Raw genomic sequence first — 21,264 nt, 5'->3', positions numbered from 1 at the left:
GGAAGAAAACAAAAAAAACTAAAATAATGTGGTTGCATAGGTGTGCACACCCTCTTAAAACTGGGGATGTAGCTGTGTTCAGAATTAAGCAATCACATTCAGAATCCTGTTAAATAGGAGTCAGCATACACCTGCCATCATGTAAAGTGCCTCTGATTAACCCCAAATAAAGTTCAGCTGCTCTAGTTGGTCTTTCCTGAAATTTTCTTAGTCGCATCCCACAGCAAAAGCCATGGTCCACAGAGAGCTTCCAAAGCATCAGAGGGATCTCATTGTTAAAAGGTATCAGTCAGGAGAAGGGGACAAAAGAATTTCCAAGGCATTAGATATACCATGGAACACAGTGAAGACAGTCATCATCAAGTGGAGAAAATATGGCACAACAGTGACATTACCAAGAACTGGACGTCCCTCCAAAATTGATGAAAAGACGAGAAGAAAACTGGTCTGGGAGGCGACCAAGAGGCCAACAGCAACATTAAAGGAGCTGCAGGAATATCTGGCAAGTACTGGCTGTGTGGTACATGTGACAACAATCTCCCGCATTCTTCATATGTCTGGGCTATGGGGTAGAGTGGCAAGACGAAAGCCTTTTCTTACGAAGAAAAACATCCAAGCCAGGTTACATTTTGCAAAAACACATCTGAAGACTCCCAAAAACATGTGGTAAAAGGTGTTATGGTCTGATGAAACCAAGGTGGAACTTTTTGGCCATAATTCCAAAAGATATGTTTGGCGCAAAAACAACACTCACATCACCAAAAGAACACCATACCCACAGTGAAGCATGGTGGTGGCAGCATCATGCCAAGGGGCTGTTTTTCTTCAGCTAGAACTGGGACCTTAGTTAAGCTAGAGGCAGTGGCGTAACTACCAAGGAAGCAGGGGAAGCGGCTGCTTCGGGGCCCGGGTTGCCAAGGGGCCTGGCGCGCGGCAGCGTGTGTGACAGTTTATTTTCAAGTTACATAGTTAATCATGATCGATTCAATTTGTCTTCAGTTGTGCAGGGCCCCTTCACAGCAGGCACAGCAGCGGCGGCGGAACGCCCCCCCCCTCCCCCGTCCAATCTCCTCGCTAATGTGATCTATCTATTCTTACTGTCTCCTGAAGTCTGAGTACAGCGTGCAGCGCGCAGGCTGTATTGAGCCCGCCCACATACTGATGATTCAGAGCAGGGAGCGGCAGGCGGCAGCAGTATGCGACAGGAGGCGGGACAAAACAGCCAGGAGGACAGTAGCTGCAGGCAGGCGGCAGCAGTAGAGAAGAGGCAGAGCAGCAGCACGTCAGGTCCAGCACCAGCGGTCCAGCGCCCAGCCCAGCGCAGGGTGTGGTAGCTAGGATAGGAGTCGGCAGGTATGGAAGTAGTACTGGATTGCATATTTCTTACACTCCTCCTAGAGCTCCTTTCAAGCCTACAGGTCATCGGCCTACCAGAAATGAATTTCAGTAGATTGCACTACATCCTCCTGTCCTGCTGGGAAGGTATATAATTATCATGCTATTAACTCATTGGGTTGCACCCCATTGTGGAACTCGGTGCAGTCAGAGGACATTTTAATTATCGCATGTCCATTTTGCAGATCTATATTAACTCAACAGGACAGTGGTTTGCCTAGTGACAGCCCATCTTAAATGACACTTCAGATAATAATTCATGGTAGTTCTGTAATTCAATTTCTAGCCATGGAAGATTAGGATGAGCAGCTCTACAGGCCATTATATCCGAAGGAAAGGACTACAGGCTGCAGCAATAGATATGTTACATGTATGAGTTATGCTGAGTGATTTGATCAGTTATTGTGAGCCAAAACTTTAATCTCGGAGTAGGCCACACTACTGGTTTTGGCTCACAATAACTGACCAGAGAACAAGTGTGAACAAACTCACCTTAGGCTACTTTCACACCTGGGTTTTGGATTACAAACGGTCCAAAATGGATCAGTTCAGGTGAAAGACTCCCTTTAACTCACAGGGGCTTCTCTAATACTAAGGGGTCATAACTACTGTTTGGTTGCACTAAGGAGGCATAACTACTGTCTGGGTGCACTAAAGGGACATTATACTGTGAAGAGGCACTAAGGGGCATGATTACCAATTGGAAATAAGGGAAATAACTATTGTGAGGGGGCACAGAGGCATGCCGCATAACTACTCTGTAGGACACTAAAGGCCGGGGGCATAATTATGGGATGTAACTACTTTGTGAGGTACTAATGGAAAATGTCTACTCTGTGGGGCAATAAAGGGGCATAACTAGTGTGTGGACACCAATGGGGAATAATTACTGTGTGAGAGCACTAACAATATTTTACTGTGTGGGGGCAATAAGGGAGCACAACTACTGTGAAGGGGAAATAATGGAGCATAACTTCCGTTTGGGGGCACTAAGGGGCATGCCTACTGAGTGAGTGGGACGTCCGACGTTGTGTGGCGAGTGTAGGCGTCTTACAAGCCGCTGCTGAGGGAGGAGGGAGGGGTTGTGGGGAAGTTGCTCTGGGCATTCATAAATTTGCTCTGGGGCCCATACATTTCTAGCCACTGTCTGCGCCTCCCTGGCCACTGTCTGTACCCCTGGGCCCTGGCCCTTATCTGTGCCCCCCTGCCTTTGTCTGCGCCCCTGGCCCCTGTGTGCACCTCCCTGGCCCTTTCAGTGCAGCCCCTGGCCCTTATCTGCGCCCACCTGGCCCTGGCCTGTGCCCCCGGCCCTTGTCTGTGCCAAAGGAGTGGGGTTTACACAGGAGGAGGGAGGTGCGAAGCGCGCTGGGTGGGGCCTTACAAAAATTTGCTGTGGGGCCCAGTCACTTCTAGTTACGCCCGTGGCTAGAGGGAATTATGAACAGTTCCAAATACCAGTCAATATTAGCACAAAACCTTCAGGCTTCTGCTAGAAAGCTGAACATGAAGAGGAACTTCATCTTTCAGCATGACAACAACCCAAAGCATACATCCAAATCAACAAAGGAATGGCTTCACCAGAAAGAAGATTAAAGTTTTGGATTGCCCCAGCCAGAGCCTAGACCTGAATCCGATATGTGGGGTGATCTGAAGAGGGCTGTGCCCAGGAGATGCCCTCGCAATCTGACAGATTTGGAGTGTTTTTGCAAAGAAGAGTGGGCAAATCTTGCCAAGTCAAAATGTGCCATGCTGATACTCATACCCAAAAAGACTGAGTGCTGTAATAAAATCAAAAGGTGCTTCAACAAAGTATTAGTTTAAGGGTGTGCACACGTATGCAACCATATTATATTATTTTTATATTTTTTCTTCCCTCTACCTAAAAGATTTCAGTTTGTTTTTCAATTGAGTAGTACAGTTTATAGGTCACATTAGAGGTGGAAAAAGTTCTGAAATGTCTCATCTTTGTCTCATTTTTTTACATCACAGAAACCTGACATTTTAACAGGGGTGTATAGACTTTTTATATCCACTGTATATCGTTTTTTATTTCATGTGATAATTATTATATATTGTGATAATATAAATATTTATTAGTATATATAAATAGGTATATTTAGGTCATCAGTAGCTGATCGGTGGGTGTCCGACACCTGGGACCCCTGCAGATCAGCTGTTTGAGAAAGCCTCCTCACTGCTTACCAAGCACAGTTCTGTAACAGCTTAGCCCCATTTACATAAATAGGACTGAGCTGCGTCTAGACCATGTGACTGATGAAAGTGACCTCTTTGGCCTAGGGTAAGTTGTGAGAAGGTTGCAGCACTCACCAGATCACCTCAGCCTCCTCAAACAGCTGATCGGTAGGGGTCCTAGGTGTCACACACCCACGATCAGATACTGATAACCTATCCTGAATAAAGGTCGTCTTTATAAAACAGCCAGAAAATCCCTTTAATGTCTTAGTTGGGTTCCTTGGCCACACAAGAGGAAATGATCCTGACGTCCCCTTTCCATCTCTACAGAACCTGCCTATATCTACTTTAATTACATCAAAAGATTAGGCTGGCCTAACATATTACTGTAGATGTACCTGCCGATTCCTGCAGGAACCGACATGTGACAACTATGTAACCTGTATGGGGGCCTCCCAAATCTCCCTAGATTACAGAATGATGGTCGGGGATATGAGGATCGGACACTTGGATTTTTCCCCTTCTTGGATATCTGTAGGCTCTGCCAGCAGCTATGTAATGTATATGGCCAGTCTTGGTTATCATCGTACACACAGAACTTTTCATCAATCAGAAATAGACCCAATCCATATGAAATAGACCCCAGCTTTAAGTGATTGGCAGCAAAGTCAGAAGGAGGTTGTCTTCTGCTGGACCTTTAGTGCTCATTTGGTGTAGTAGAGTTTGTGTCCACCTTAGCATTCTCTGGTGGGACCCTATGACCCAACTGGGGACTTGTGGAGTTTTGTTTTCTCAGGTACTTTCCCACAGTTCATGGATGTTCTCAATCTCATATAGTGTTGCTGATTTTCCATGATATGTGTGGTTATTTTGTAAGTTCAAGTTCTAATTTTACTTTAGTTTTTGACCTTGTCTGGGCATTCTTGATCGGTATAATTGCAATCCTACACTATTGTAGATCTATTTTGACTGCTGTCGCAATCAACCAAGTCAGACTATCAACTGGCCAACTGTACCCATCTTAATCACCTCTTGGAAGTTACAGTATCAACAATCTACCCATTTCTGTTAAAAGTCATGAGTATAACTCAATGGGGTCATAACTGGTCAGGAGACATCTCCAAAGGATCTAAAAAAAAAAAGACAAAAGGTTCATTCATTGTGTTAAGAACTATCATCTTATCTGAACCCTCCATAATGTTCTTCCATCTTCTTACACCAATTTCTACACTTTAGAAATGGAACGTCGTCTAGATCCTCCAGATCTTATTTCATCCCCAATAAAAAGAATCAATTTACATTCCACCATCCAAACAGAAAATAATAAAACCGTAGACAGCGCTTATCAAGCCATGAAACGCTGTCCTGTCCTTATGTCTCTGTGATAAAACCGTTTCCAATGCTCAAAAGACTAATCGAAGCATAAAAGACGCCATGATAGTTTACACATGAATAACTTAACTTTATCTGGGAGACACTATCCCTTGCCAAGGTCAAGCAAAAAAGCGTATAAACACCTACGAAATAATGCGTTTTCTCGTTCTTATCCATTTTTCCATTGGGCGACAGGGAAACAGAACCTCGTAAACTGTTGTAGTGCAGGAAGGCAAAGGTGCATGAGAGGTAGGGGGTGGGGGGATATCATATTAGGCTTTTTAGTGCATCAGTTCGCAATATTTTCTCCAGGCTTAAAAGAGCAAAGTGTGGCAAAAAAGCCCGAGCTCAGCAACTTTATGTAGCCGAATGGCGGAATGTGACTGCGTGATTTATAATGAGAAAAGGTATCTGCAACACACAATTTTCTACCTAGCTGCAAATAATAATTCATAGTGATGTCCCTTGTAGATAAAAGACCTTTTGTGTGTTAGGCCTATGAGGTAAAGTGATCATGATAAATGTCAGACCGACGCAGGTAACGGCTTTACAAACCATTAAGATTAGCTGGGCCTTTCTTCAATGATAACGCTGGCCAAGCTCTGACTGTATGTGGTAATAATATTGCAGTGCTGATAAATGCCAGAGTCGGTGGAGGTGTTTATCATTGCCGGTTCAGGAGTGCTGACTAAAGCTGCCACAAGTTGACCGTTACTGTTTCTTTTTTTCCCATTATTTTCTTGTTATACAATAGATTAGAAAGAAACCTCTACACAATGATCGCTGAGCCCAAGCCGTTGGTTTATTGTAGGGTACCTGCACCTCCTAACACCTCCAGATACCTAATGGAGACACGTCAGAAGATGGTATTGAAGGTGTCCCTCAAAAATTGCTTGAATGAAGTAACTCATGCCCTCTAGATAAAGAGCACCATGTCCTATCTTTACTTGAAGACCAACTAAATTGTCGGTAGTTCATTCAATGTAGGGATATGACAAATATAGGGTTGCACTCTATGTCCAGATAGTTGAGGTTAGTCTTCAGCGACTTTGATCTGAATTTCCGGGAAAATTCGATTCGCAGCTTTGTGGTAGCGAATCGATTTTCCCTGAAATGGTATAAAAAAAACTAAAAAATCATACTTGCCTCATCCATCACGCTGGCGGACATGATGATGTTATTAAAGGCCGTGTGAGATTTCGCGCCAGATCTTCAATCAAGATGGCGTTGGCTAGCCCGTCGCGTGCAAATGGATTAAGTAAGTTTGATAATTTTTTTATTTATTTTTTTAAACATTTTAAACAGTTCTTACTGTCAGATGTGGCGAGCAGCTATGAATGTGGTATCTGAGGGGTACAATGACAGGGGGCCGGCACAATCGCCGCTCCCTGTCATTGCACCCACTACTTACAAAGACAGTAGTGCTTAGTAATTCGTCACTAAGCACATTTTTTTTGTAAAATTAGGTGGCGAAGCAGCTAAATCACATTTTTTAAACTTTGCTCATCTCTAGTGGAGAAGACTTTGTCCAAAACACAAGTACGAAGTTACCACTGCCCCCTCGAAGTTATGATGCAATCACAAGTTCATTTTTGTTTCAAAGTAAATTCCAAAATTAATCCACAAGGCAATGATAGGTACCGGAGGAAATGTGACTAATTTCTAACGTTTCGGTCAACTTGTGGAACCTGGTCACAAAGTCACTGAAAGTTTACCACTTTTTGCAGTTTTCTGTCTCTGAATGTAAGCAACCATATTTTTTTAATCCACTAACAGCAAGCAGACATCTTGAAAACTGATGAATTGATACACAAAGCATATTAGACATTAGAGATGTCTTTGCCTCATTATCGCCGTACTGCATTTCTCATTACTCTTTTCTCTGTTAGGCTACATTTACAAGACAGAGAAAAAAGGCCATAAAAACAGGCACACTGTATTTTTCATGGCAATTTTTCAACCATTTTTGCATCCATTTTTTAATGGGTATTTTGCATCCATTTTTGATGGCCGTTAAAAACAAATTGATTTCTTAGCTTTCTTTTTTTTAAATCCTAACCCCTGCAGTACCCTCAGTATACATAATGTCCCCCATAGTGCCCCCAGTATAGAGAACAAACCCTTTTGTGCCCCCCAATATAAAGAATGTCCCCTTAGTATAAAGAATGGCCCCCTCTGTGCCCCTCAGCATAAAGATTGACCCACCTCTGTGCCCCCAGTATAAAGAATGACTCCACCTGTGCCCCCAATGTAAAGAATGACCCTCTCCGTGTCACCCAATATAAAAAATCCCCCATTTGTGCTTCCCAGTATAAAGTGCGGCCCCCTTGGTGCCCCCAGTACATATAATTTACCCCTGTTGTGCCCTCAGTAATTTTAGTAGCTTTTAAAAAAAATATACAGTGTACCTATTTTTAATGGCCTTTAGATAGGTGCACTGGGACTGTCAAAAACAGTCCCATTGATTTCAATGGGGTCCATCTGGCCATGAAAACAGTCCGGAAATAGCATAGTCTATTCCTCTAAGTACCGATATGTGTATTTTAAGGAAATGTCCCTCCAGATCGTTTAGGTCCATCAGAAGGGAGGATGAGAGATGTGAGTTTTATTTTGCTGTATATTATTTGCATCAGACTAAATACCTTTTGTATTGTGTCTGTGCTGATTACTCTCTCTCCTGTCACTAGTCCCTGGAGCAATCTGGATCCATGACAGATACGCGGGTATTCAGTGACATAACAGACACCAACACAGTCCCGGGAATTTCCTTTGCATGACTTATTTTCATGTCTAATTAATACAGATTATAGAGTGGAAACAAATAATGAACGTGGCCCATCATATAGATCTAATGACAGACACAGAGTCAGTGGTATCACCGCGCACGTGGCCCCGAACCGCTCAACAATTCCCAAATAATCTGATAAAATGTAACAAGATCTGCTTCAGACATATTATTAACTGGACTGGATGTGGATGTTATACATAGTGCCAGACTTGGGTACCATCCGGAGACTTTCATACCATTATGCCGTAGGATCGAGTAGATAGATATTCCATATTCTTTCTGCTCAGTTTCGCCCCCTGCTGACAATAGAAGTGGGAAGGAAGTGACAACCGTGCTGAACACATTTTTGATTTCGAAACGGGGTTGTCAATTTTCAAGCTCATTCAGCAACTGTGCAATATATGTGTAATATACTGGCCCCTATAGGAACAACTGGATGTAGACAGTGAGGATTTTCTTAAAAAAGCAATATGTGGACAGGGTAGATGGGGTAAAATTAGCTCTGTTCAGTTTAGTGGGTTTTAGAGGCAAGCACGTGGATTTTTGCAATTTTTTTTGCAAGCCTTATTTAAATGAATGGGACATCCAGAGATGGTAACCATCTGAAGGGGTTATGTCATCTTAAACATTGGTCGCATAACGCTAGAATATGCCACCAAGTCCAGATAGGTGCGGGTTCCATAGGTGGCATATCCAGAACGAGCCCCCAAAAGTAAAGGGTGCTTCGTGCATGCACAGCAGAATAGTGAGTGCAGCTCTGGAGTATAATAGAGGATGTAACTCAGGATCAGTACAGGATAAGTAATGTAATGTATGTACACAGTGACTGCACCAGCAGAATAGTGAGTGCAGCTCTGGAGTATAATAGAGGATGTAACTCTGGATCAGTACAGGATAAGTAAAGTAATGTATGTACACAGTGACTGCACCAGCAGAATAGTGAGTGCAACTCTGGAGTATAATACAGGATGTAACTCAGGATCAGTACATGATAAGTAATGTAATGTATATACACAGTGACTGCACCAGCAGAATAGTGAGTGCAGCTCTGGAGTATAATACAGGATGTAACTCAGGATCAGCACAGGATAAGTAATGTAATGTATGTACACAGTGAGTCTATCAACAGAATAATGAATACAGCTCTGGAGTATAAGGCTACGTCTACACGACGACATTTGTCGATAGGGCACAACTACACTGCAACATTTGTAGCACAACATTTTGTTGCACTAATGTCGACAATTTTTATAATGGCAGTCTATGGTGTCGCACTGCAACATGCAACATGCTGCGACGCAACAGTTGCAGAAAAATCCATCTCGACATGCAACATGCAACATCTCGAATGGATTTTCTGCGACCGTCGTGTCGCAGTCGCAGCATGTTGCATGTTGCAGTGCGACACCATAGACTGCCATTATAAAAATTGTCGCGCGACAAATGTCGTTGTGTAGACCTAGCCTTATACAAGATATAATGCAGTCTATGAACTTAACTTTTTATTTATATTCATTCTATATGTAAACTGCAAGCTGCTGTTACCCACACTTTCGCAAACGCCGTTTATTTTCATTCACTAGGTAGTTAGACAGGAAATAAAAAGACAAAGCACATACACACCTCTAGAGCATATGTTGCCAGGCTGTATTCCTATGGATAGGTACGTCCCTGGGTGTCAAGCCTCCTGCCTGAGGGGTGATTTTACGGCACATTAAAAAATCGTATCAGATTTATGAAGTCATTGTTGCACGCAGGTTCTGGCAGTCAAGTCTCACAGTGGGTTCTTGGAGAATGATTTATACTGTGTCAGTGCCAACATGGAAGGTGTCTTGTTTAATGGTTAACCGCCAACCCTCGCTGTTCTGTGGATGATGCATAGATCTGATTGTCATTAGCAGGGGATATTTGGCAAAATTCTGGCAACGGCAACGTTTTGGTGCAGTAAATATAGATACAAGGACATGTGAAGAGCAAACTCAAGCAAGTGATGTTGTTTCTGTTTGGGGAGTACGGCTTAATTGCTGCTCTTAATGTCCTATTAAGTGACTGAGTAAATTCCAGCTGTGAGCCTGTGATAAATCATTTTATGTTCAGCAACAGGGACCTTCAATGCAAAAGGAAGAGATTCGATACTCTTTTCTTAAAAAAATTAAAGGCTTTCTTGAAATTAATAAATGATATGCATAATTTGTGTCCACACTAATATATAGGACAACAAGTACATGAGAACTTCCAGGAGACTTGTATATTTTGGGATCTTGCAAAGGTTATGTATCCATTATATTCTCCATTGCATCTGTTTATATACATTGTATCTAATATATTAATTATAGTTTCCATATATCAAAAATATTGACCTGGTCTATGATAATCCTGAAAGTCTGACACTGTGCCATTTGTTTCAAGCACACAAGTACAAAATAATCCAGAATCCCTCAAGATCAGACGCTTAATGGGATTCTCCACCAATATTTACTTAAAGGGGTTTTCCTATCTCAGGCAATGGGGGCATATCGCTAGGGACCCGCACCTACAGAAATCCTTCTGTCCTATGTGGGCGGCCTGGTTTGACCCTTGCTATGGGGCCTTTACTTGTCTATGTACGCCACCGACTGCCGGATGCAGAACCAGCACAATAGGGCAGCTAGTAGTTAATATAAGCAGACCTGGGGGAGACTGGAGTGGATCCTCACACTGTCCCTAGCAAACTTAGGCCTCTTTTACACGGGCGTTGCGGGAAAAGGTGCGGGTGCGTTGCGGGAACATGCACGATTTTTCCGCGCGAGTGCAAAACATTGTAATTGCGTTTTGCACTCGCGTGAGAAAAATCGTGCATGTTTGATACCCAAACCCGAACTTCTTCACAGAAGTTCAGGTTTGGGTTAGGTGTTCTGTAGATTGTATTATTTTCCCTTATAACATGGTTATAAGGGAAAATAATAGCATTCTGAATACAGAGTGCATAGTAAAATAGCGCTGGAGGGGTTAAATTTTTTTTTAAAAAAATTAAACTCACCTTAGTCCACTTGATCGCGCAGCCGGCATCTCTTCTGTCTCCTTCTTTGCTGATTGCAGGAAAAGGACCTGTGGTGACGTCACTCCGGTCATCACATGGTCCATCACCATGGTAAAAGATCATGTGATGGATTATGTGATGACCGGAATGACGTCACCACAGGTCCTTTTCCTGCAATCAGCAAAGAAGGAGACAGAAGAGATGCCGGCTGCGCGATCAAGTGGACTAAGGTGAGTTAAATTTTTTTTTTCTTTTTTTAACCCCTCCAGCCCTATTTTACTATGCACTCTGTATCCAGAATGCTATTATTTTCCCTTATAACCATGTTATAAGGGAAAATAATAATGATCGGGTCTCCATCCCGATAGTCTCCTAGCAACCGTGCGTGAAAATCGCACCGCATCCGCACTTGCTTGCGGATGCTTGCGATTTCCACGCAACCCCATTCATTTCTATGGGGCCTGCGTTACGTGAAAAACGCACAAAGAGGAGCATGCTGCGATTTTCACGCAACGCACAAGTGATGCGTGAAAATCACCGCTCGTGTGCACAGCCCCATAGAAGTGAATGGGTCATGATTCAGAGTTCAACTCATGCATCGCATCCGCGCGGAATACTCGCCCGTGTGAAAGGGGCCTTAGAAGTTAATTTGTGCGAAGCTCTAAAACTCAGTTACCCTTTGAAGGGGTTTAAAGAGCTTTTTACTATTGATTACCAATCCTCAGGATAGGTCATCAATATCAGATCAGCGGGGGTCCGACTACCAGCACCCCTGCCGATCAGGTTATAGGAGCACTGCCCTCTCTGCTCTGTTTACCTGCTCGCAGCAGCAATTGCAGTGATAAGCAGGTATAATTACAAGTATGGCGTCCCCATTCACTTCAATGGGACAGCTCTGCAGCATTCACCTGAACAGTGAATGGGGACGCCATACTTGTAATTATACCTGCTTATCACTGCAATTGCTGCGGCGAGCAGGTAAACAGAGCAGAGAAAGTAGCACTCGTATGAGCACTGCCTTCTCTTCAAACAGCTTGCAGCGCCGGGGTCCTGGGTTCAAATCCGACCAAGGACAACATCTGCATGAAGTTTGTATGTTCCCCCTCGTGTTTGCGTGGGTTTCCTCCAGGTTCTCCGGTTTCCTCCCACAAATGTCCAAAGACATACTGAGAGCAAACTTGGATTGTGAGCTCCATTGGGGACAGTGTGATGCTAATGTCTGTAAAGCGCTGCGGAATATAGTAGCGCTATATAAGTGTGTGAAAGAAATAAATAAAAATAAACAGGTCATCAATAGTAAAAAGTGGACAACTCTTTTAAGCTAGATATCCAAGACTGACTGACAGGAGTCACTCTAGGCCATTCCAAATCTGTTTTACTGCGTTTTTATACACTGCACTGCACAAAAGTGACCAAAACATCAGCCAGGAAGCATAGGTACTGAGAAGTGGTCTGTGGTCACCACCTGCAGAACCACTCCTTTATTGGGGGTGTCTTGCTAATTGCCTATAATTTCCACCTGTTGTCTATCCCATTTGCACAACAGCATGTGAAATTGATTGTCACTCAGTGTTGCTTCCTAAGTGGACAGTTTGATTTCACAGAAGTGTGATTGACTTGGAGTTACATTGTGTTGTTTAAGTGTTCCCTTTATTTTTTTGAGCAGTGTATTTACTAAAAATTCACACTCACATTGAAGTGGAGCGCCTCTTTAAAGTGAACCTCCAAACTGTCTCCAATCATACAGACATGTGAATAGTTATCATTATAGGCGTGTGGGAAGTGATCATCTGCCCTGTATTAGTGGGAGATTGAAGAGATGAATGTTGTCTTTTTTATTTCAAAACAATTGTTGTTTTTATTATATTTTTATGTTTATATTATATTTTTTTATTGTAGAAACCATATAGCCCCTTTAAAGACTTGTCTGGAATTTAATGGTAGATGACCATGGGAACGCCTCGGGGTTAGAATATACCATCGAATCTGAGTTTTCACAATCTCACAACAGCGAATTGTCGTGTTCACTTCAGATGGAAAAAAATGATGAATATTCTAAAAAACGAATATATATATCGATAGTGCTACATATTCGTTTTTTAGAATATTTTTCATTTTTTTCCATCTGAAGTGAACAGTCATTGGCCCACAAGCAACTTAAGCAGGGAGGAATCCTGACTTCAGATGGAAAAAAATGACGAATATTCTAAAAAACTAATATATAGTACTATTGCTATATATTCGTTTTTTTTGAATATTCGTCATTTTTTTCCATCTGAAGTGAACACGACAATTTGCTGTTGTGAGATTGTGAAAACTCAGATCCGATGGTATATTCTAACCCCGAGGCGTTCCCATGGTGATGGGGATGCTCCATGCGCACGGCAATGGGCACTGACTGGAGTGGGCTGAAATCCTAGGGAGCCCGGACAGATAGGAACTGTTTTTTTAAGAACCAGACACCTTAAGCAGGGAGGAATCATGTGTACTGTTCACTTCAGATGGATGATGAAAAATTCGAAAAATGTACTGTTCAATATATTGCTATATATTAGTTTTTGTTCGAATATTAGCGAATATATGACAAATATTCTACAAAATATTCGTCAAATATCGCGAACTTGAATATATAGACCCTGCCGCTCATCACTAGTCATGTGTGTAGTCCTATTAGAATGTCTGGAGGCATACAGGGTACGCTATGGGCACAGAGACAGCACTGACTCCATGCAACTCACAGCCCTGATACACCAATATGTATTCGTTTACTTAAAAGGGTTTCCCAGGATTTTTTTTACTGATCACCTATCCTCTTTCCTTGCACAGCGGCGTAGATTGTATCGCGGCTGTGCTTGGTATCACGCTCAGCCCCATTCACTTCTATGAGCTGCTCCTAGGCCACGTGACCGATGAACATGTCACCACGGGCCTAGGAAAAGCAGAGAGAAGGCCGTGGCGATCACAGGAGTGACGCTGCCTCATCAAACAGCTGATTGGCGGGGGGTCCCAGGTGTCGGACCCTCACCGATCACATACTGATGACAGACAGGTCATCAGTAAAAAAAAGTCTTGGAAAAACCCTTTAAGTTCCATAGAAAACCATAAGCCACAGAATGAGATGACAAACCCAGCTCTGCCATATTCACATTTTCTATAACTTATTATATCTCTCTATAGTTACATTCAGTCTTTTCTCCGGTCTGTTTCTGAGGAGATGAAAAGTAGGCCACGTCTCCCATATGTCACCCAGCTTTCCTAGACACCTGAAAAGCAATTTTTTTTATTTTTTTTCAATCATGTGACAAGGCCACATCACTGGACACAAGAGTCTGCAAAACCTGTGGATCGTGATTGTCAGTACCTTTCTTTGGTTGTTTTTAGAGAGAAAAGTTTATGTTTTTGCTTACATTTTTATGTTTGTTTTTTATTTTTATGTATTTTTATGTTCTCGTTTTTTTGTTTTTTAATGTTTTTTTGATATATATCTTTTTTTATTTCTTTTTGTTTCTTTTTTTTCTTTTTTACTTTTATTTCTCACCCTTCTTACCCCGTTGTCATTGACAGAAATTCCAGAAAGTGGCCGGCAAATTCAAACACTGAGGGAACTTGTGACCCAGCTGCCGCCATGTAACCGGGACACGATGAAAGCTCTTTTCGCACACCTCAGAAAGTGAGTTGGTTATATTTAAGTCTATGCCATTGTTTGGTGTCTTAAATAACTGGTCCGTGACAAATTTCTAAAATATACTCCAGGGAGCATCGCACTCCACATACCTCGGGATCTATCGATCGCTCTACTACCCAGTCTATAAACAGCAGCAGGTTCCAATCAAAGTGTGGCTCGGCTCCATTACCTCGCAGGGCCACACTCTAATTGATCCCTGCTGTGGGCCATTTTGAAGGGAAATGAAAAAATCAACACATGATTCCAGTAATGATTTTAGTTCCTCCTAAATATCTTTAACCCTTTGTTGCTTGTAGTGTTAAAATTTAGGCTTTGTCAAAAAAATAATCGGGACAACCACAAGAGCTTACACTCATCCAGATGTTTAGATTGCGGTCTCTAAAGGCCCCCATGCACATTAGCGTATTGTGTCAGCCGAACCTGCCGATGACAGTCTTACGTATATGGGGAGCTTCTGACTCTCCCCCGACATCATTTTGTTCTCCTATAAGAAGTTACTTTGTGATAGATTTTGAGTGTTTTTTTTCCACCTGACTTTTGGGATCTTAAGCCACACCCCATTTATGTTTAGCCACACCCCTTTAAATGTCGGCCATTGTGTACATTTAGGCATGCATTCACACAACCATATTTTCAGTCCGTGTCTGATCCACATTTTTGCAGGTCGCACATGGACCTATTCATTTCTGAGGGGCCACAAAAAATGAGGACCGCACCTGGATCTCATCTGTGCGGCTGAGCCGCAAATTATACATGTCCGCAAAAAGGACATTTTCAATGGGGCCTGCAAAAAGTGCAGGAGGCGCACGGTCCGCATCCATATTTAGTGGATCTGCAATTTGCTGAGTGCAAATGCCCCCTAAGACGGGATTAGTAAATCTTTCCCACTGAATCTTTTGCCCAAGTGAAGGAAGGTCTAGCTACAAATCTGTTTTCCGACTCCAAAAATGACATTGACTGTAGCTGCTGCCGACTGACATTGATTTACATTTTGTGATTGTTTTTCTTTAAACTCTTTTGCATTGATATAAAAAACGCCTGCAAATAAAGGTTACGTTATCTCTGGGGCTTTTGACAAAGATGAATGTCAACCAGTATATACGGCAATACGACTTCTGTATGGGTCACATACGTGCTCCTGCTCGCAGTCTGGGTCGGCATTATAACTGGCCCAGCAGAATCCTGCATCACATCACCTTCAGTCTTATCAGCTCTGCTGCATTAACAATATGGGCTCTGCTGCATGTCTATCTCTGTTTTCATAGCTAAGTACATAATTCAGTTTTCTTTTCCTGCCAATACAAAGAATAGTCCAACACTGATTACACAACATATCCAGAATAATTAGGTTAGATGGTTATCGAGCCCCAAATACCATGAGGAATATTGGATATATAGATTGTGTGCTCATATTGTTAACAGTGATTATGTCATGAGTGTGTACGATGTCTTCATGGTATCTATCATCCTCCAAATATGAATTATTAGTTGTGCTATGTCACTATCTATTATCTATTAATATACTATCTTTTTTTTTTTTTTTATGACGCATACAACAAATAAGACAAAATAACAGAAAAATTCAATGTGCATAACTATTTACCCCCCTAAAGTCAATACTTTGTAGAGACAACTTTGGCGGCAATCACAGCTCCAAGTCGCTGTGGATAAGTCTCTATGAGCTTGCCACATCTTACCGCCAGGATTTTTGGCCATTCCTCCTTGCAGAACTGCTCCAGCTCCTTCAGGTTGGATGTTTGCGCTTGTGAACAGCAATCTTTAAGTCTGACCACAGATTTTCTATAGGATTGAGATCTGGGCTGTGACTCGGCCATTCCAACACATTTACGTGTTTCCCCTTAAACCAGTCAAGTGTTGCTTTAGCAGTGTGTTTGGGGTCATTGTCCTGCTGGAAGGTGACCCTCCGTCCTAGCCTCAGATCACGCACAGAGTGGCACAGGTTTTGAAGAATATCCCTGTATTTAGCACCATCCATCTTTCCCTCAGCTCTGACCAGTTTCCCAGTCCCATCCCCCCAGCATGATGCTGCCACCACCAGGTCTCACTGTGGGGATGGTGTTCTTTGGGTGATGTGATGTGTTTTGTTTGCGCCAGACATAGCGTTTTCTTTGATGGCCAAAAAGTTCAGTTTTAGTTTCATCAGACCAGAGCACCTTCCTCCATACATTTTGGGAGTCTCCCACATGCCTTTTCGCAAACTAACAATGTTCCTTTTTGTTTTTAGCTGAAAGTAATGGCTTTCTTCTGCCCACTCTGCCATAAAGCCCAACTCTATAGAGCGTACGGCTTATTGTCGTCCTATGTACAGATACTCCAGTCTCTGCTGTGGAACTCTGCAGCTCCTCCAGGGTTACCTTAGGTCTCTGTGCTGCCTCTCGGATTAATGCCCTCCTTGCCTGGTCCATGAGCCGTCTCTTGGCAGGTTTGCTGTTGTGCCATGTTCTTTCCATTTGGTTATGATAGATTTGATGGTGCTCCTGGGGATCATCAAAGATTTGGATATTTTTTTATAACCTAACCCTGACTTGTACTTCTCAACAACATTGCCCCTTACTTGTTTGGAGAGTTCCTTGGTCTTCATTGAAGTGTTTGGTTAGTGATGCCTGTTGCTTAGGTGTTGCAGACTCTGGGGTCTTTCAAAAAAGGAGTGTATATGTAATGACAGATCATGTGACACTTAGATTGCACACAGGTGACATCATTTCACTAATTATGTGACTTCTGAAGGTAATTGGTTGCACCAGAGCTTTTTATGGGCTTCCTAACAAAGGGGGTGAATACATATGCACATGGCAATTTTCTGTTTTCTATTTCTAAACATTAGTTTTATTTATATATTTTTCTCATTTCACTTCATCAACTTAGACTATTGTGTTCTGATCCATCACATAACATTCAGATTAACAAAACATTGAACTTAAGGCTGTAATGTAACAAAATACAAAAAAAAAAGTCAAGGGGGTGAATACTTTTGCAAGGCACTGTATCTCATATCTATTTGTATATCTATCTATCTGTCTTATATCTATCTACAGTATCTATCTATTTATCTATCTCCTATCTATCTATTTATCTATCTCATATCTATCTATCTATCTCTATCTATCTCATATCTATCTATCTATCTATCTATCTCATATCTATCTATCTATCTATCTATCTCATATCTATCTATCTATCTAGCTACCTACGGTCTGCTGAGTTTATACAATGTACAGAGGTATAGAAATGACCTAGAATCTTGAAACACAACATTTGACATATCAGGAGAGAGTCTGGTGACCCTCATACCCACTATAGTAGATGGTCAGCTGAAGTGGTCAGGCTCAGCCAACATTTACTTTAGTGTATGTATACCTCTAAGGGACTTTTATATTAATTAGTGTTGAGCAAATCAAAGTTCACAAAGTTTACTTCAACCCGAATTTCAGTGAAAAAATGTTATTTGCCGCAAAGCCGAATTTCCGCGTGCTTTGCAGTAACAAATACATTTTCCCTGAAATGGTGGTAAAAAAAATAAAAATAAAATCATACTTCCCTCATACTTCTCATGCTATGAGACGTATGACGTTCACACGCGCCAAGTGAGATTTCGCGCTGGATCCTTAAGCAAGATGACTGTTGCGGCCTCTTTGCGATCAAATGGATGAGGTAAGAGCAAATATATATGTTTTCATTTGCAAACACTAAAATGCTTTAATATGGATCTCAGATGCCGTGACCAGTGATGAATGCGGCATCGGAGAGGTTCATGGGGGGGGGGGCAGCACAATTGCTATTCGCTGTCATTGCACCCACTATTTACAAAGAAATGCGCTTCGTGACGAGAAGCAATTTTTGGGCAGAATTCGGCGAAGTGTCTCCGCACTCTCCCCTACATGTGTACCCATTGATGAGACTTGAAAAAGGTCACCATGACCAAAACGTCATCATCATCATCATCATGCTGAGAAACGATTCTTGATTTTTTCATTCTTTTTGCGGAGACAATGGAAATTATGTACAAATATCTCGTTAAAGATTAAAAAGGATATCATTTTGATCCACATTTGCGTGTGCACTGAATTTATATCATACTCGAATAGGGTTGAAGAACCCTTTTTGGTTGCACCGCACCCTACATATGGTGTGCTTTTCCAATATATCTCCACTATCCTTAGGATAGGTCATGAATATCTGATTTGTGGAGAAGCCCCCTCAGCTATTTTTCAGCAGCTCTGGCACCGGGAATAGCATCAAAACCACACAGCTCCGTCCACCATGTAGTGAATGGTCCTGGTGGTTAGCGTTCACTTCAATGGAGGCAACGCTGCAGTAACCAGCTAACTCTGGAACTGGTTACGGCAGCACTGCTTCTAAGGATAGGCCATCAACATCAAAGATCAAAGTCTTGGAAAACCTCTTTAAGAGCAGGTTCTCAAGCATTGTTTGTTTATTTATTTATTATACTCACTTATATAGCACTACTATATTCCGCAGCGCTTTACAGACATTAGCATCACACTGTCCACAATGGGGCTCACAATCTTAGTTCCCTATCAGTGTGTCTTCGGAGTGTGGGAGGAAACAAGAGAACCCCGAGGAAACCCACGCAAACACGGGGAGAACATACAAACTCCATGCAGATGTTGTCCTTGGTCAGATTCAAACCTAGGATCCCAGCGCTGGAAGGCACCAGTGCTGCCCACATGTTATTTGCTAATGTACGTTTGTCAGGATGGCTGAAAGGTATTACTGAACATAGGAGCCCCCATGTATATTGCACATATAAATAACCTGGCAGTCAAATATCTTCACTTCGTTGCAATTTTGGCAATGTAAACCTGCAGAAATACATATGGCAGGAATGAAATATTCATGTTATCGATAGTGAGCTAAGCTAATAGCGCTGTCAGATTAATTGACGATAAATGCGCAGCCCCCCGGCTGCACAGAACGCTTCACACCTCGGCTGCTGCTATTTTTCCTATTACTTCCAGTGCAGGTAAATATGATTTCACTGTCAGTAAATAGACCATTTTCGAGCTGATTAGAAAGCTTTATAAAACACTCTATCGCCGGGCTGCTAACATGTGAAGTCACGCTGTGACATTACTTCTCAAAAGTAACATTACCTGAAGGGATTTGGGCTCTTCTGTTTGCAAGACGGGAAGAAGAGTGTTGCACAAAATGTCACTGCCTTGATTTTCAAAGAGAAATATGCGTTATTTATGCACCAGCTCGGTTTCCTGCCGACGTGAGGCTCTGTGGTGCCGTTTCTCACGTGCGGATTCGCTTCTCTTAATGCCTTTTCCATGTAGTGTTAGTGCGCCGGTACAACAGCTGTCATTAAGAAGATATCTTTATTCAAGTTGCCGTCTAAACCAATTTTTTCATTGTTTCTGTGCATCTAAAACGAAGCACCTTTGCAAATTTCCCTCCATTTTGTGTCCCTCCATTATGTGTTTCCATGGCGGCAGACTACAAAAAAAACGTGTAGTCAGACTCTTCAGGCAAACCCTCTTCTATCTCTCCTTTGTATCTTGCAAAAATATACCAGGTTTTAAGCTAAATTCACACAGCCATTTTTAGAATCAATTCAAGACAATGAGGCTTTTTTTTTTACCATGTCCTATTTTTGGCTGTTTTCCCATCCAGACAGACCCCATTAAAAATTAACATACCTGTTAAAAATAGGTTCAAAGGGACTTTCATGGGTCAAAATAAAAAATACTCACCTCATCCACTGGGGGCCACTTATAGAGGCATCATTAATAGTGGGGGCCATTAATGAGGCATTACTAGGGGGCACTAATGGGGCATTAATATTATTGGAGGCCACTAATTAGGGCAATAATAATACTGGGGGCACTGTGGGGAACACTATGTATATGGAGTGCAATGCAGGGGTTGGGACTAAAAAAAATGATTGCATTTGTCCATTTTTATCGGATGTTTTTAAAGACTGTTGTATGAATGTAGTAAGCAAGAAGTAAGCAAATTGGATGGAAGATAGTGTGACTACAAGGCCAGACTACACAGTTTGTTTGTAGTCTGTTGCCATGGAGACGCATAGGTCTGCACAAAATACTTTCAAGCAAGACTTTACTTTTAGATGGCATGGAACAATAAAAAAAGCTGGTCATGAAGGTGGATGTACCTGTTAGAGGGGGTGTCCACTGCTTAACTATTGATTGCCTGTTCTCAATATATGAACGGCAGTGGGACAACACCCAGCACCTTTGCCAATCAGCAAATGAAGAGTGGTTAGTAGCACCCAAAGTCACCTCCAAACTGTAGAGCTCCGTCCATTGTTTAGTGGACCACTGCACAACTCACTGCCATGGGAGCAGTGTTACAGTAACCACCTCTGTCCACTGCCCTATGGACTGACCTGTGCAGTCCCAGCGCAGACTTCTAGCACTGGAGCTACTGTAGAACAGCTGATCGGCAGCAGAACTGCAGGGTGTCGGATCCCTGCTGATGAGATATTAATGGCCTATCCTGAGGATAGGTCATCAATCATAGACAACCTGTCTAAGGTCTCATGCACATGGCTTTATTATGGATCCATGTTGTATGGTTATGTAAGGGCATGTTTACACGTGTTGGATTTGACATTGAAATCTGTGCCAAAATCCATGTTATATCTGACGACAGTCCATATCCCATGCATTTGAATGGTGCTCCTATAATCTCAAGTGACACGTATATTTTATACTGTGGTACAGCGCGATTCACTCCACTGTTGTCAGTGCCTTGAAAACACAATATACAATAGCTTTAAACCCCCAGATTGGTAGTTACCTG

At 42.3% G+C, this 21,264-nt stretch overlaps 1 protein-coding gene across 1 annotated transcript in view; it reads left to right on the top strand.

Moving 5' to 3' along the window:
- The window catches only part of ARHGAP15 (Rho GTPase activating protein 15), an 842,137-nt gene that overhangs the window by 765,852 nt on the left and 55,021 nt on the right, over positions 1–21,264 (top strand). Inside the window, exon 14 of the mRNA XM_040440262.1 lies at positions 14,334–14,439. Coding sequence (XP_040296196.1) covers positions 14,334–14,439 — 106 coding nt within the window. The remainder of the gene's footprint in view (positions 1–14,333; positions 14,440–21,264) is intronic.

The sequence above is a fragment of the Bufo bufo genome, chromosome 7 (assembly GCF_905171765.1).
Source record: "Bufo bufo chromosome 7, aBufBuf1.1, whole genome shotgun sequence".
Classification (NCBI taxonomy): Eukaryota; Metazoa; Chordata; class Amphibia; order Anura; family Bufonidae; genus Bufo; species Bufo bufo.
This window is presented reverse-complemented; position numbering and strand designations above follow the sequence as displayed.